This window comes from Zingiber officinale, unplaced genomic scaffold, assembly GCF_018446385.1.
Source record: "Zingiber officinale cultivar Zhangliang unplaced genomic scaffold, Zo_v1.1 ctg125, whole genome shotgun sequence".
NCBI lineage: Eukaryota > Viridiplantae > Streptophyta > Magnoliopsida > Zingiberales > Zingiberaceae > Zingiber > Zingiber officinale.
The window spans coordinates 215,945-234,063 of record NW_024589821.1 but is presented as its reverse complement, the minus strand read 5'-3'; the positions used below and the strand labels follow the sequence as shown (position 1 = coordinate 234,063).

The 18,119-nt window shown below is 38.1% G+C and overlaps 1 protein-coding gene across 1 annotated transcript; it reads right to left on the bottom strand.

Annotated features, from left to right (window-relative positions):
* Positions 1–412: 412 nt before the first annotated feature.
* Positions 413–5,141, bottom strand: LOC122035851. Its single transcript, XM_042594991.1, has 2 exons — positions 3,765–5,141; positions 413–502 (listed from the first exon to the last, which is right to left on the bottom strand). The coding sequence occupies exons 1-2, from the start codon at positions 5,139–5,141 to the stop codon at positions 413–415; spliced, it is 1,467 nt and encodes a 488-aa protein (XP_042450925.1).
* Positions 5,142–18,119: the final 12,978 nt, after the last annotated feature.

Sequence of the window (18,119 nt, the reverse complement as noted above, 5' to 3'; positions counted from 1 at the left end):
TCTCCATCTAGTGTGTCCGTGTGGATACTTCTAGAGGATCGGCGCTTGACGGTCTTGAGATCCGGCATCATTTGGACGAGCGGGAACGCGAAGGGCATCGCATCAAAGGTATAAATGGTTTATCCTTATGTAGATCTACTGTAGATTAAAGTTTTCAAACTCGTACTCGTATTTTCGTTCGGTTTTACCTTGCACGAGATCCGTGGCTTGGGCGATTCGGGGTTTCCGCGACGCGAAAAGCGGTTTTCGCGGCCCGAAAAACCTAACAGCTCGATTCCTTCATTTCCACAAAAACGAGTGAACTCCGTGGATAGAAACTCGCCGCCTCGGTCTGTTCGAAGTGTTCTGATCTTGTACCCAGTCTTGTTCTCCGTCAAGACTTTGAACTTCTTGAATGCTTGGAATGCATCATTCAGGTTGGGTCTTCTAAGCTTGCTATGAGACAGACTTGCTTGAATGTCTTCAAGGTTATCTTGTACAAGCGATTTTGTGTTCGCTTTACCTGTATCAAAACTCCGCCCATGATGACCAGTCATGGCCGGTCCCAAGCCCGGATAAAGGAGGAGGGTTGCGTTAGGTTGCCAGCCAGCGTCAAACTATGGCAAAATTTCATGAATGAATCCATTAAACTATTGTGCTAATGCTAGGTTGTTCCCCGGAAGGAACGCGTTACAGGGTCCGACTGTAACGTCTCGGCAAGGACCGCTACATCTCCAGAACTCGGGTGTAGTGATAAATATGCAAGAGTTCGCGTTACAGGGTCCGACTGTAACGTCTCAGCAAGGACCGCTACATCTCCATGAGAACTTGGGTGTAGTGTTAAATAGGCAAGAGTTCTCACACCATAGGTTAGATAAGAACAAATATGATAGGAAAACTAATAATCTAAGATTTGGAACATGGAATATAGGAACTCTCACTGGTAAATCAATGGAGGTAGTAGATATGATGATTAGGAGAAAAATTAATATTTTATGTGTACAAGAGACAAAATGGACAGGTGAGAAGGCAAAGATGATAGAGAACTCGGGTTTTAAGTTATGGTACACTGGAAAAAGTAAAACAAGAAATGGAGTGGGTATTATTGTAGATAGTTTGTTAAAGGATGAAGTTGTAGGAGTAGTTAGAAAAGGGGATAGAATTATAACTCTTAAGATAATAGTGGCGAAAGAAACTATGAACATAATTAGCGTATATACACCACAAGTAGGATTAGATGAAGCTACCAAATTAAGGTTTTGGGAGGACTTAGATGAAATATTACAAAATATTCCACCAAATGAAAGGATTTTAATAGGAGGTGATCTAAATGGCCATGTCGGAGTGAAAAATGAGGAATATGAGAGAGTACATGGGAGTTATGGGTTTGGAACGAGAAATGAGGAAGGGAAAACTATATTAGATTTTGCGATAGCATATGACCTTATATTAGCTAATACATTTTTTAAGAAAAGAGAAGAACACTTAGTCACATTCAAAAGTGGGAAGAATAAATCGCAAATTGACTTTCTTATGGTTAGGAAGAAGGATAGAAAGATTTGTAAAGATTGCAAAGTCATCCCTGGAGAAAGCTTAACTACCCAACATAGGGTAGTAGTGTTGGATACACATCTTAAACATAGTATCAATAGAAAGAAAATATATACAATTCCTAGAATTAAGTGGTGGAAGTTAAAGGATGGGAAGCAACATATATTTAAGGAGAAGGTAGAAGTACAAGCATTAGGTGAAATATACGATGACTCTAATACAACATGGGATAAGATGGTATCAAAGTTGAAAATAGTAGCTAAGAGTGTCATCGGTGAGTCAAAGGGGCATGCACCGCTAAGTAAAGAATCTTGGTGGTGGAATGAGAAAGTACAAGAGAAAGTGAAGGAAAAACGAATAGCTTATAAGGAATTATATATTTGTAAGAATGAGGAAAACTTAAAAAAATATACAATAGCCAAGAAAGAAACTAAGAAAGTAGTGAGTGAAGCAAAAAATAAAACTTTTGAACGGTTATATCAAAAATTGGATACAAAAGAAGGGGAAAGAGATATTTATAGAATAGCTAAAGTGAGAGAAAGGAAAACAAGATATCTTAGCCAAATAAAATGTATTAAAGATGAATGTAATAGGGTATTAGTAATGATGGAGAAATAAAAGAGCGGTGGAAGAGGTATTTTCATCAACTTTTTAATGAAGGTTTAGGAGACCAACTTAACTTAGGTAATTTAATTAGGTCAAATGAGCATCGAAATTTTAATTTTTATCGTAGAATTCAAACTTCAGAAGTAAAACAAGTTTTAAATGAGATGCACAATGGAAAAGCCGTTGGACCAGATGATATTCCGATAGAGGTATGGAAGTGCTTAGGGAAACAAGGTATTGAATGGCTTACAAAATTATTTAACATGATATTGAAAACGAAAAAAATGTCTGATCAATGGAGGATAAGTACTCTAGTTCCCTTATATAAGAATAAGGGAGACGTACAAAATTGTGCAAACTATAGGGGTATTAAACTAATGAGTCATACTATGAAACTTTGGGAAAAAGTAATAGAAAAAAGATTAAGGAAGGAGACCATAGTGACAGAAAATCAATTTGGGTTCATGCCTGGAAGGTCGACAATAGAAGCTATACATCTTCTTAGACAATTAATTGAAAAATATCGAGAGCAAAGACAAGATCTACACATGGTATTCATTGACTTAGAAAAGGCATATGATAGAGTCCCAAGAGAAATTATATGGAGAATTTTAGAAAAGAGAGGTGTTAGCGTAACATATATTGAACTAATTAAGGATATGTATGAGGATGTAACGACCAGAGTAAAGACTTCAGGTGGAGTAACTGAAGCATTTCCAATAAAGATAGGGTTACATCAAGGATCAGCTCTAAGTCCCTATCTTTTTACACTAATTATGGATGAACTCACTGCACACATTCAAGACACAGTACCGTGGTGCATGTTGTTTGCAGATGATATTATTTTGGTAGATGAGACACGTGAAGGAGTAAATGCTAAGCTAGAATCTTGGAGGGAAACACTAGAAGGGAAAGGTTTTAAGCTTAGTAGATTAAAGACGGAATATATGGAATTTAAGTTTAGCAATATTAGAAGTAATGAAACAATTGTTAAGATAGGAGAGGATGAGTTGTCCGGAACCGAGAGATTTAAATATTTAGGATCATTTTTACAAAATGATGGAGGGATTGAGAGAGATGTCTTACATAGCAGGATGGGTGAAATGGAGGGCGTCGAGTGTTTTATGTGACCGTAAAGTACCTCTTAAACTTAAAGGTAAGTTCTATAAAACCGCAGTTAGACCTGCTATGTTATATGGAGCTGAATGTTGAGCTATGACTCGAGCACATGAGCAGAAGATGAGAGTTGCAGAGATGAGGATGTTAAGGTGGATGTGTGGACATACGAGCATGGACAAAATAAGAAATGAGAGCATTAGAGAGAAAGTAGGAGTTGCATCTATTGAGGAAAAACTCAGAGAGACACGTTTAAGATGGTACGGACATGTACTTAGACGACCAATAAATGCTCCAGTTAGGCGATGTGAAACTATGATAAACATGCATATAAAACGAGGAAGAGGAAGACCAAAAAAGACTTGGTTAGCAACAATAAAACAAGATAAAATTTATTTAAATATAGATGATGATATAATAGGAGATAGAGCTCAATGGCGTAAAAGGATTCATACAGCCGACCCCACTTAGTGGGAAAAGGCTTGGTTGTTGTTGTTGTTGTTGTTGTTTACCTGTATCAAGAGCTTCCCGCTCCTATCAATCACCTTCATGGTATCTCCTTCCATGTGCACCTCGTTCCCAATTTCTGTCAATTGACCAAGACTTATGATATTACTACAAAGTTTCGGAATGTAGTATACCTCGTGGATAGCCTTCTGATCACCGTTCTTGCATTCGAACACAACCGTCCCTTTGCCCATGATCTCAATGGTTGATCCATCGCCAAACCTCACCCTCCCGGTGATGGTTTCATCTAGTTCTTGAAACTTCTCACGATGGCCAGTCATGTGGTTGCTGGCACCGTTGTCAAGATACCAAACGTCTTGATCTTCTTCTTTCTTAGCGTTGCGATACATCTCTGGTAGAAGTCGTTCTTCGTTGAGCAGAATGATATCTTGCCGCTCATGCCTAGTGTGAGACTCCTCGTGGTACACTGTCATCATCAGTGTTGGTTCTTCATCGGCGACGCAAGTGAGGTGAGCCTCATCTCTATGAGGCTTGCTGTAGCATTCAGATGCATAGTGCCCCATTTTCTCACAATTGAAACATTTTATATGTTTCTTGTCCCGAGTGCCACTGTTGTTGCTGCTAGTGCCTCCTGCACTGTCTTGGCGCTGCGTACCACGGCCACGTCCGCGCCCTCGCCCACGTCCACGCCAATTGCCACGATTGGGATTGCTGGATCCACGCCCCTTGCCTCTTGATGAAGTGTCCACATTGCTTCCTTTCTGTCGCATTTGCCATTCGGCATGAGTAAGTAGGAGCTCACCTTCAGTGTTGTTGGTGTTGCCATGTAATCGTAGTGTTCGTTCCTCGTACGCCTTCAGTCGCCCTATAGCCTCCTCAAAAGGCATAGTCTCAAGGTCGTGGAACTGCTCAATACCGGCAACAATAGGGAAGAATTTATCAGGGACAGAATCGAGCAACTTCTTTACCAGAGAGGAATCTTCAAGTGTGGCACCAAGGGTGGAGAACTTGCTGCTCAAGGCGCTGAGTTTGCCAGCAAACTCATCAATCGTCTCGGTCTCCTTCATCCGGAGGGCGTCAAACTCGCTCTTCAATGTTTGTACGCGTGCCTTCTTCACCCGATCACTACCAAGATACCTCGTCTTGAGGCTATCCCAGACTTCCTTCGCCGTCTTCTTATTTGCGATCTGGAGAAGGATGTCTTCGGGGACACACTGCAAGATATATGCACGTGCCTTTTTGTCCTTCTTTGCATCTACCTGGGCTCCTTCTGCTGGCTCCACCGTCTCCCAGACTCCCTGGGCATCTAGAATCGCCTCTGTCTTTATCGCCCACACAGTGTAATTGTGAGGGTTTAGCATCGGATAAGGAAATGACACTCCGCCGTTCTCCTTCGCAGCAGCTTGTGGGATACCCGACATTTTTTGTAGAATCGTGGATTCAAGGCTCTGATACCAATTGTTGGCTCAGAATCAATGATTCGCACACACGCACAAAGCAAAGAAGAAAGAAAAGAGAAACACAGAGCAGTGCCTTCACAAAAAATAAACTTGCAGTGAATTGATTTCTACGTACATCTGTGATGTATTTATACACAAAAGTTGATAAGAATTAATACTACGAGATGCAACAAAATAGGAAACGAAATAGGAAAGATCCATACAAATAGGGAAGACTGAGTAAAAGAATTATCAAAAACCGACGTGGGGATAAGGCTTATTATATCAGGATTATTTTCTCACAAAGCATTCCGTGTTGTCCGTGAGGTACGATGCCGGGAGCTCCTTCTGCTCCGCCGCCACGGTGGCGGCAGTGGGAGTCTCTGCCGGTGAGGATCCGAGGCGGAGAAGGGCGGCGAGGAGTAGGAATGTGGAGATGGGAACGGGAGAGAGAAGGAAAGGGAGGAGCGAGCGGGGGACGTAGAGGGCGACCAGGAGGGAGGCTGCGGCGAGGACGGCGAAGAGGGGGTGGGAGGAGAGGGAGGAGGCAAGAAGGAAAGATCTTGAGAGGAGACCTGGGAGAATAACAGAGGATTCCTCAGTTTTTGCTTCCGCCATTGTTGGAAACGCAGAGCGAGCGAAAGCTCGAGGCGAAGAGGGAAGAAGCAGCTCGATTTCGGAGAAGCATGGAAAAGCAAGAAACAAGGCTGCTTTTTTTTTTGTTGGTTTAAACTTACTGATGATGTTGATAATTGAAATGACACGAGGAACCCACCTTCTCCTGTTTTCTCCCAAGGCCTTGTTTACGTCGGGCGACCAGGGTGCCTTCGCCTGATCCTGATGTGCACTTTGAGGAGGTAATCTACTTGCTATGATCACCTGCGAAACATTTTTTATTTTATACATATATATTTTGATAAACTTGTTTTTTTTTTCCGGCTGTCTTGTTCCTTTCACCGTTAGAATATCCATACCAACTTCTTTATTAAAATACATAATTTAGAATAATTTTTTTCTTTATTAAATTAAATACTATTTTTTACTACACCATATATTAATCTTTTTATTTTTTTTCTTCTTTATAATATTTAGATAATAAAATTTATTTCTTAAATTTAAAGAAATAATATTTATAAATATAAAATTTAAGAAATGAATAAGATAATTGATGTAAGAGTTTTTTAACTACCCTATTTAAAATTTAGAATAAAATTTATAAACAGGATAATTAATATGGACGCTCATGTATATACGTATAATAATGAGCTAAATTAGGACAATATAAAAAATATAAATATAATTTCATTAGATCATATACGAGAAACTAAAGCAAAATGAGATAAAATAGTCTAGTGCATAAAATATTTACTTTACCACATCCCATATACGTTATTAGGTGTTATTAGGCTGATAAAAGCAACCAACTTCTAGGTAGAGCATTCTAGATCAAAACAAGTTAATGCATGAGGTGGTCGATCAAATGAACACAATACATAAGGTCAGGGGCGTAGCCATCTTAAGGAGAGGGGGTGCGACCGCCCCCTCTCACATTTTATTTATATATATATCTCGTCACTTTGAGCAGATGATTCATCACCATTCAATGTTGAAAATTGAAATTGATCATATATTTGAAAAGTTCATGAACTAAGTTATCCATTGGCACCACTTCTATGAGGAAATATCACGATTTGAAATGTTAAGTATTGAATTTTAAAAATAAAATATATAATAATAAACAAATAAACTAAATCATAGGGCACAAAGTAAGGAAGCTAAATTAAATTGAATCGAGTTTGAACTAAATTCAACAGGTAGATATGGAGATAAGTATTATGTTGGTTCAAATTGGAATTGATTTGAAGTTGAGTTATGAGCAAATTAAGTTTAATATTTAAACGAGTTTGAACGATTTAAAAATAATTAAGATATTTTTGACAAAACCTTTCATTTTTTTTCTCTCCCTCTTCTCCCTATGCATGTTACATCTCAATCATATCGTATGTCACCCCTTCGCCCATTTCTCTCTCTTTTTTTTTTTTTTTTCTCTTCTTCCTCATTTGCTTCTTCATTTTTTCGTCTCCAATGTTAGTAAACCTATAATTTTTTCCTCTCCTCTTCTAAAGCACAAGAGCTTTTTTCTTCTCCTTTCTCTTCTCCAACAAGCAAGAAATGCAATATCAATTGCTACCCTCTTCTAGCAACAAGATCAAGCAACCATCAACCCCCCTACTTCTTCCTCTTATGATATTTTTTAGGATTTTATGACCACATCAAAATAGTCATGTTTTGTCTTGCCCTGCTCTCTTTGTGTTATTACCGAGCTCACCAAAACTAGTCGAGGTTGCTAACGAAGAAAGTAAAGTTCTCCTATTTTTTTTACTTCTTCCTTTTTATTTTATCTTCTCTATTTTTCTAAAAAGCAATGATCTTCCAAGAGTTGTAAGTTATTCCTTTATTGTTTGATGAATTTTTGAAAATTACCCCTTCTAATTAAGGTCCGTCATATTGCACCGCACATAACTTGCTTACTAGTAAAAAAAAACAATGTTAGAAGGTTGCATATACATAATGAACTGAAGATTAGAAGTGGCATGGAAACTAAGACGACTCATGGATTATGATGGTTCAAAGAAGTTGATTATTCTCTTCCTAATTTGAGCAACTATTAATCGGCAACACTACAAACCAAAATGAATTCAAGTGTACACAGCAATTTTAAGATCACATCTATGATGTAATCATAAAGGCTACGTTTAATTAAGTGTAATATAATTAAATTTATAATGTAATGTAATGTAATCTTGATTACATTACTACGTTTGGTAATATAATGTATGTAATCTTTGATTACAAAGATAATTATATTCTTTTATTTGGTATCCATTATTTTTTATAAGAAATATAATTCATATTGTTATAAATGATAAAAATATCTTACGACTTCAACCGACGATCGTCGCACCTCTGTCGGAGCTTGTGTCCGGTGATCGATGTCGACCAGTGACCGGCGATGACCAGCGACTGGTGGCAACGGCCACCGTCGCTGACCGACGACCAACGGCGGGGGCCGGCGATCTGCGGCGGCGGCGGCCGGTGAGCGAACGATGGTCGACAGGCGATAGGCTGACTAGGGATATATTCGGCATTCAATTTTTGATTAAACAGTGATCTCGTAATGTAATCAGATTATATAGTATTTACTTTGTAATCCAGATTACAAAATTTCACTACCTTTTATAATCAAGATTATATTACATTACAGGTTTAAAGTTAAAATAAACAAAATAATCAACCTTGTAATATAATCCTGATTACATTATAAGACAGATTACACCCCACCAAAAAAAATATTCCAAGTGTACATACCAAAATGAAATCTGATATTGATGGAAGATCACAAGATGAAGCAACACTACATGGCCAAAGGTTCAATGAACTGGTCAAGTGGCAGGGAGGGATGTTTACTTCACATCACTCTGCCAACTCTTTTCTTCTCATCCACCTCACTAAACAATTCGCCATCAAACTTTTTTTTTGGGTCCAAGTATGGTCAAATGGCCCCCCTTCCAACAAAGGCAGTAGTAACCTTTGCTCATAGTCCCCTACAAACTTTTTAATTATTGGGTGAGCTACAAATTGGAATCACTTTTTGAGGTACCTGAAACGGATGCGGCAGATCTTTCGTTTTCCAGCATCGCCTCCTATAGAAAGTGAAGTACGGACCAACAGGCCAAATTGTGGGATGAATTTTTCTTCTTCTAAGTCTGCCTTATATTGCTTCTCGTGCGGATTAAACTTAAAGCAAAGTAATAAAATATATGTTTCAATTAATAAAAGATATATTATAAATTAAATTTCATATAGAGTGAATGAAATATCGTAAAAGGATAAGCGTGTAGCATACAAATTTATTGTCCATCATGTGGCTGAAAAATCTTTAGCTCAGTACTGTGCAGGAGAATATGGAATTGACGGCAAAGCTGCCTTTCAGAAAAAGAAACACACTTATTTTATAGCATTTGAATATTTTGCAAATGAACAAAAGATACAATATCAAAACAATTTTAAAAAAAAGTTTGCATGGTCCAACAACAATTTCTTGGCTTAAAACTGCTTGAACGAAAATATAATATACCTGAAACTTGCAACTCTTAATGGATGATCCAATTGTGCAAAAAAGACGGGTCCTGCCGTCCAACGGCCCCCTAGGCCTGACCCCACAGGGATCTTAGGAGGAGGTAAATCAGCTTAATGGATGATCCAAGAAATACAGCTGAGTGGTTGACGGCCCCTTTTATAAAGATGCTGTTGGGTTCAGAGCGCAGCGGAAGACATATATTGAATCATGGATCTTTCGTGGTACATATAGTTTTACACAAAATAATATAAAACATACCTTGAGTCCTCGATAGGTGTGAATGATATCACAGACAGATAGACAGATAAGAGCCCCACGTGTGACTCCTCTAGCGGTATCCACGCGCACTAGATCACGAACTTGACACAATCCGTTAGGTGCTAGCCACTTGGATCGACAAAGTCTTGGAAGCACTACCGATCTCTTCCGGTGGAAGACAAAGTTGACGAAGGAGAAACGGAGAGAATGAAATCCTTTTATTGAATCTTTCCGAGGATGGCTATTTATAGCTTCCAAGGAATACGAAGAGTTAAGTCTTCAATTAATTCATCATTTATGATCTTCATTAATAAGAAAAATGAAGAGTTATAGGCTCCATAAATTCTTCATTTATAACCTTCATTATGATAACTCTTCAAATTCTTCATTAATTATCATTATGATGACTTTTCGAATTCTCCATTAATCATCATGATTATGGCTATTCGAATTCTCTCTTCTTTGTATCAAATAAATCCATATTTGATTTTGATCTCGACTCGCTTCCGATACTCTTGTTCATGTCTACGTGCTATGCGTGCGACCCTCTAGGTTTTATACACGAAGGCAGTGTAAATCCATACACAGACTAAGGTCTAGCAATAGTTTTTAGCCACCCAACGCGATAAAATTAATATCAGTCATAAACTGTAAACCACTATGAACCGATTACTGTGTAATTCAATCTCTTCATCTAAAGCCTACATCCCAATTAATTCGATATATTATGCATCATTATCAAATTAATTGTTTTACTTGATTTCCAAGATATAATAGACTTCTCTTGAATGATAAATCATTCCTCCCATGGCCATGGATTTTGAGTCACTAATATCTCTATCAAGCGGCCAGGATGTTAACTCCTAATCCAAGAGAGCGATAAATCCTCTATTGACTCAACACTATTCTCTCTACGCTTTGTCATACACCCAACTACCGTATTAATCACAATCCGATTAAAGACTGCTTTTAACGGCATCAAAGCACATAACTCCACGCATAGAATAAATGAAGGTCTCAAGTCAAAAGATCAGTTACACTCGTTCATAAGAGGAATAACCAATGATGTTTAATATGTGGTCTCCTCTTGAGCGGGTCGTGTCCAGTGTACCTCTAAACTCAAGGCACCCCCAAGTACAACTTGGATATCCATCCCTCCGGTCTATCTCGACCTAGTCATACTCAGCGTTGATCTAGACATCCATGTCCTCTCTAGATATCTATCCGATCAAGGACTGCTTTCAGATTAATATACTCATTAATCTGTGGGACTTTATCATTAATCATATACGTACAGAAAAGTAAATAATTAATGATAAATTCTTGCCTTTATTAAATAATTATTATTTATCCACAAAATACATAAGTAGTGTCTTGGCACATAAGTGCACACACTAACAATCTCTCACTTGCACTATTGCCAAACACTACGGACTCTCAGTCCTAGGCTCCTCACATGGGTCTCATGTTTCTGTAGAGGTAAGGCCTTTGTGAGTGGGTCTGCGATATTCTCGCTGGTATCTACTCTGCTAACCAACACATCACCCCTATGAACAATCTCCCTAAGGAGGTGATACTTCCTTAGTACATGCTTGGATCGTTGGTGAGACCTTGGCTCCTTTGCCTGTGCTATGGCCGCATTATTGTCACAGTATAGCACAACTGGATCAACAATGCTAGGAACCACTTCAAGCTCCGCTATGAAGTTCTTGATCCACACAGCTTCCTTTGCTGCCTCTGAAGCTGCTATGTACTCGGACTCAGCTGTTGAATCTGCAACTGTCTCCTGCTTGGAACTCCTCCAGCAAACAGCTGCACCATTCAGACAAAACACATATCCTTGTTGCGACTTCAGATCATCCCGATCTGTCTGAAAACTTGCGTCAGTATATCCTCTAACGACTAATTCCTCGTCTCCTCCAAAAACTAAGAACATGTTCTTTGTTCTTCTAAGATACTTGAGGATAGTCTTTGCCGCAGTCCAATGACCCTGTCCAGGATCTGACTGATATCTACTCGTCATGCTTAATGCATACGAGACATCTGGTCGAGTGCATATCATAGCATATATTATGGACCCTATAGCCGAAGCATAAGGTATCTTGTCCATTCTACTTCTTTCCTCTTGTGTTCCTGGACACATAGCTTTGGAAAGATGCACACCATGTGATACTGGTAAATATCCTCTTTTGGAGTCCTGCATACCGAATCTATTCAGCATTTTATCAATGTATACACCTTGACTTAACCCTAGTAACCTGCTTTGTCTATCTCGGTATATTCTAATACCTAAGACATAGGTTGCATCTCCAAGATCTTTCATTGAGAAACACTCTCCCAACCAAGTCTTGGTAGATTCTAGGCTAGGGATGTCATTGCCTATAAGAATTATATCATCAACGTACAACACTAGGAATGTAACCTTACTCCCACTAACCTTCTTGTAAACGCAAGGTTCTTCTGGATTCTTGACGAAAGAAAAATCTTTAATGGCTTCGTCAAATCGCAGATTCCAACTCCGAGATGCTTGCTTTAGTCCATAAATGGACTTCTTGAGCTTACATACTTTATTGGCATTCTCGGATTTTATAAAACCGGGAGGTTGTACCATATATACTTCCTCCTGTAACCTTCCATTTAGGAAAACAGTTTTAACATCCATTTGCCAAATCTCGTAGTCCTTGTAAGCTGCTATAGCTAGCAAAATTCTAATGGACTTAAGCATTGCAATGAGTGAAAATGTTTCATCATAGTCAATTCCATGACGTTGATTGAAACCCTTTGCCACAAGCCTAGCTTTATAGGTACTTATGTTCCCATCCATGTCAATCTTTTTCTTGAAGATCCATTTGCACCCTATGAGTTTTACCCCAACTGGCACATCAACCAACTCCCAAACTTGGTTGGTGTACATGGAGTCCATTTCAGATTTCATGGCTTCCAGCCATTTCTCAGAATCATTTGAAGCAACTGCTTCCTCGTAAGTCGACGGTTCATCATCTTCGATGAGTAGCACTTTCTCATCTTGGGTTACCAGCCAACCATATCTGTTTGGCTCTCGATGTATTCTTGTAGACTTACGTTGATCTCGCGTTTCTTGAGCAGTCCCGGATGAAGGAGACACTTGTGCTTGTGGCACTGTCTCATTATCCAACTGTTCATCTTCCAACCTATTTGTAGAGTCTATAATTTCTTCAAAACTTACTTTACTCCCACTATTTTCTTTAGAAATAAATTCCTTTTCCAAGAAAGTAGCATACCGAGCAACAATAACTTTATGCTCACTTGGGAGATAAAAATAATATCCCATTGTAGCTTTGGGATAACCTACAAACATACATTTTATGGATCTTGCTGCAAGCTTATTAGAATTTTCATTCTTCACATAAGCATCACAACCCCATATCTTTAGATAAGACAAATTTGGTTTCTTTCCAAACCATGACTCATAAGGAGTCTTATCTACTGTCTTAGTTGGAACTCGGTTAAGTGTGTATGCTGCTGTTTCTAAGGCATAGCCCCAAAATGACATTGGAAGACTTGCATGACTCATCATTGATCTAACCATATCCATGAGTGTGCGATTTCTCCTTTCCGAAACACCATTCCACTCTGGCGTCCTAGGAGGTGTAAGTTGGGAAATTATCCCACACTCTTTTAGGTAATCAATGAACTCTTGGCTTAGATACTCGCCACCTCGATCACTCCGAAGGACCTTAATCTTCTTACCAAGTTATTTTTCTACCTCATTCTTGAACTCCTTAAACTTGTCTAGAGTTTCAGACTTATGTCTCATTAAGTAGACATATCCATATCTACTTAAATCGTCAGTAAAAGTCACGAAGTAGGTATACGCTCCTCTAGCCTGAACTTGCAATGGTCCACAAACATCACTATGTATGAGTTCTAGTGGTTCCTTTGCCCGTTCACCTATCTTGGTGAATGGCTTCTTGGTCATTTTTCCTTGTAAACACGCTTCGCATGTATCTATGGGCTCTAATTCAAAAGAGTCCAAATACCCATTATTGAGTAGTCTAGCGATGCGTTTCTGGGTTATATGACCAAGTCTACAGTACCAGAGGTATGTTAAGTTTGAGTCATGTAATTTCTGTTTCTTACTTTCAATACAATAGATCGGTTCATCTAAGTTAAGAACATAAAGACCATTATTTAATGAACCATTCCCATAGAATATATTATTCAAATAAAAGGAACATAACTTGTCCTTGAATTGAAATACAAATCCCTTGGTGTCTAAACTTGACACCGAAATGATATTCTTTGAGAAACTAGGAACAAAATAATAATTTTCTAAGTTTAAAACAAGTCTGCTAGGCAAATTTATTGAATATGTTCCTACAGCTAACGCAGCAACTCTCGCTCCATTAGCTACTCGTAGGTCCATTTCGCCCTTGGACAACCGTCTGCAGTCACTTAGACCTTACATGTTCGCACAAATGTGAGAATTACTTCCAGAATCTATGACCCATGATGAAGAAACAGAAAGATTGCACTCTATCATAAAGATAACTGAAGCATCCGCTCCACTGGCATTCTTCTTCATGAAAATATAGCAGTTTTTCTTCCAGTGACCTTTCTTGCCACAATGGAAGCATATTGCCTCCTTCTCATCAGATTGGGGTACCTGCATCCCTTTCTTAAGCTTCTTCTGAGCTTGATATTTAGGATTCTTCACTGTATTAGCCTTGGGATTGAACTTCCCGGTGCTTGGACGCTTGTTGGTCTTTCTGACCATCATTGCATGCAGTGAAGGATTTACCTTCATATCCTTCTCAGCAGTTTTCAACATTACCATCAAATCAGTCAAACTCTTGTCCATGCTGTTCATGTTGAAGTTCAACACAAACTGAGAAAATGATGGAGGTAGTGACGATAAGACTAGGTCAACAGCCAAGTCCTGGTCTAACTTGAAACCTAAGCTCTCGAGCCTCTCTATGTACCCGATCATCTTGAGTACATAAGGCCCAACTTGGTTTCCTTCCTCCAGCATGGTACGAAACAGTGCTCGAGAGGTTTCATACCTCTCTACTCTCGCACTCTCTTGGAAGAGCTCACGCAAGTGCTGATCAACCTCCTTAGCACTCATGTTCTCATGCTGTCTCTGTAACTCGGGAGACATAGAAGACAACATGATGCATTGCACATCCAGTGCATCTTCCATATACTGAGAATAATATGACTGATCTTCCTCTGAAGCATCGGGTGTAGGCTCTTTCAGTGGTTCGTCTTCAAGCACATAAATTTTTCTCTCATGTCTTAAGACGATTTTTAGTTTCCTATACCAATCCAGGTAGTTGGAACCGCGCGAGGAGAATATTCTCTTTCTCGAGAATGCTTCGCAGCGATAAGGTACTTGTGTTTGCCATCTAAAATTTAAAGCAGAGTTTTAGTATTTGTGGAATTATTTAATAAAGGTCTTTTATAACTCCTATTATTTTATTCAAATCCAACAGTCCTCACTGTCAGAATCGGGAATTAGTTGGTAATAATTCCTAATAGGACCGAAACCCTGAATCATATAGAATGCACACAGCTGAGCTGTACCTACATGCTACATTCATCAAGTAGGCCTTAACTTGCCAATTACAAATCTATGTGACTTTCGGTATATTCTTGTCGTGCCTTATATTCTCAACTCTCGCCCCTCAAATCAGTTAACCTTAGCTGAGCTAAACAAGTCAACGAATTTGAGTTAAGTCGACCCACTAATAATTATAATAAATTATAGATGTTTTGACATAAGCCCACAGCTGAGCTGTACCGACTTTATGTAAAAACTCTAACTATCATCATAGTTATTAGTGGAGGGCATTTAACAAATCTTGACTTTAATATATTTAAGGGATTTTATAATTATTAAAATGTCTCACCATGATTAACTTCTTGTGCGTTTGCACAATCTTATTACGAGATTTATCTCCATTAATCCTTATAGTCTTTTAAGACAATAGGTCTCAGAGATTTTAACACATTAATCTACTTATGCCACAAGGAATTTTATATCTAAATTACAACATGCATTACTTCACAAGTTTTTAGACAAAATTCATTTCTATCATGAAATATTACGGCATATAACTTAAAATAAAGAAATTAAGATTTCTTCGAAATCTCTCGAAACACTGATTCCTTCAAATAAATTTTGAAGAATCGGTTTCGTACTATATGATCCGACCACGAATTTGCTCTGATACCACTGTTGGGTTCAGAGCGCAGCGGAAGACATATATTGAATCATGGATCTTTCGTGGTACATATAGTTTTACACAAAATAATATAAAACATACCTCGAGTCCTCGATAGGTGTGAATGATATCACAGACAGATAGACAGATAAGAGCCCCACGTGTGACTCCTCTAGCGGTATCCACGCGCACTAGATCACGAACTTGACACGATCCGTTAGGTGCTAGCCACTTGGATCGACAAAGTCTTGGAAGCACTACCGATCTCTTCCGGTGGAAGACAAAGTTGACGAAGGAGAAACGGAGAGAATGAAATCCTTTTATTGAATCTTTCCGAGGATGGCTATTTATAGCTTCCAAGGAATACGAAGAGTTAAGTCTTCAATTAATTCATCATTTATGATCTTCATTAATAAGGAAAATGAAGAGTTATAGGCTCCATAAATTCTTCATTTATAACCTTCATTATGATAACTCTTCAAATTCTTCATTAATTATCATTATGATGACTTTTCGAATTCTCCATTAATCATCATGATTATGGCTATTCGAATTCTCTCTTCTTTGTATCAAATAAATCCATATTTGATTTTGATCTCGACTCGCTTCCGATACTCTTGTTCATGTCTACGTGCTATGCGTGCGACCCTCTAGGTTTTATACACGAAGGCAGTGTAAATCCATACACAGACTAAGGTAACCGTCCAGCAATAGTTTTTAGCCACCCAACGCGATAAAATTAATATCAGTCATAAACTGTAAACCACTATGAACCGATTACTGTGTAATTCAATCTCTTCATCTAAAGCTTACATCCCAATTAATTCGATACATTATGCATCATTATCAAATTAATTGTTTTACTTGATTTCCAAGATATAATAGACTCCTCTTGAATGATAAATCATTCCTCCCATGGCCATGGATTTTGAGTCACTAATATCTCTATCAAGCGGCCAGGATGTTAACTCCTAATCCAAGAGAGCGATAAATCCTCTATTGACTCAACACTATTCTCTCTACGCTTTGTCATACACCCAACTACCGTATTAATCACAATCCGATTAAAGACTGCTTTTAACGGCATCAAAGCACATAACTCCACGCATAGAATAAATGAAGGTCTCAAGTCAAAAGATCAGTTACACTCGTTCATAAGAGGAATAACCAATGATGTTTAATATGTGGTCTCCTCTTGAGCAGGTCGTGTCCAGTGTACCTTTAAACTCAATGCACCCCCAAGTACAACTTGGATATCCATCCCTCCGGTCTATCTCGACCTAGTCATACTTAGCGTTGATCTAGACATCCATGTCCCCTCTAGATATCTATCCGATCAAGGACTGCTTTCAGATTAATATACTCATTAATCTGTGGAACTTTATCATTAATCATATACGTACAGAAAAATAAATAATTAATGATAAATTCTTGCCTTTATTAAATAATTATTATTTATCCATAAAATATATAAGTAGTGTGTTGGCACATAAGTGCACACACTAACAGATGCATCAAGCCCACATTCAGAGAGTGAAAGGACACCACTGATCAGAAATGAGACAAACGAACACCCTTTTCCACATTGAATCCAGACATAGTGCTGCTGTATGCAATAAAAATGCAAGAAATACTTATGTGAACACTTTACAAATACAAAATACTCAAAATAGACATATTCCTGAGAAAATATTGACAATTCTGGCATGAAATAGAAAGTAATATATAAAAAAGTCAGTCCAATGCATGAACTCTTGTCATGCGAGGTTCCAGAAAAAAATTTATTGTACATAATTTTACCTTACTGTTTATAAGAGATTGTTTTCAAGATTCATATCTGTGATATCACAAAGCAACAACTTTATCGTTGCACCAAAGCTCCCCTTCATGAAATAGAAAGTAATATGATCTTAAAAAATTATTCTATTTTAGAAAATGATATTGTTGATATTTAGAATTCACAGCATAATCATCTGGTCTCAATTTACCAAAATCTTGGCCGCTTAACATTCGGACAAAAGCCACCAAAAATCTTCCTTTCCATTTACAAAGGCAGTCTAAATGAAGGCAAGAAAATGATCCATAGTCAGAAGTGAAAAGGACCTTTTAGGTCGATAAATATAATTTTATTAAACTTGATTTCTTGCTTAAAAGTTCATTTCACAAGAATAAAATCATATTTCCAACATTTAGCAGCTTAGAGGGCATCTAACAAAGACAAATATAGCACACTTCATGATCTTTTTAAAGAAAAATGGGCATCCACTAGGAAACTAATAAACATTGAATGTACAAATAGTTGACACGCAATCCACCAAAAAAATATGATTAAAGGAATATATGAACACATGTGAC

Excerpts from the sequence above, each read along its gene's own strand:
- LOC122035851 (XM_042594991.1), bottom strand. The coding sequence starts at position 5,141 with ATGTCGGGTATCCCACAAGCTGCTGCGAAGGAGAACGGCGGAGTGTCA. Across the intron at positions 503-3,764 it reads GCGGGAAGCTCTTGATACAG|GTAAAGCGAACACAAAATCG; the intron begins GTAAACAACAAC and ends GTTTTGATACAG.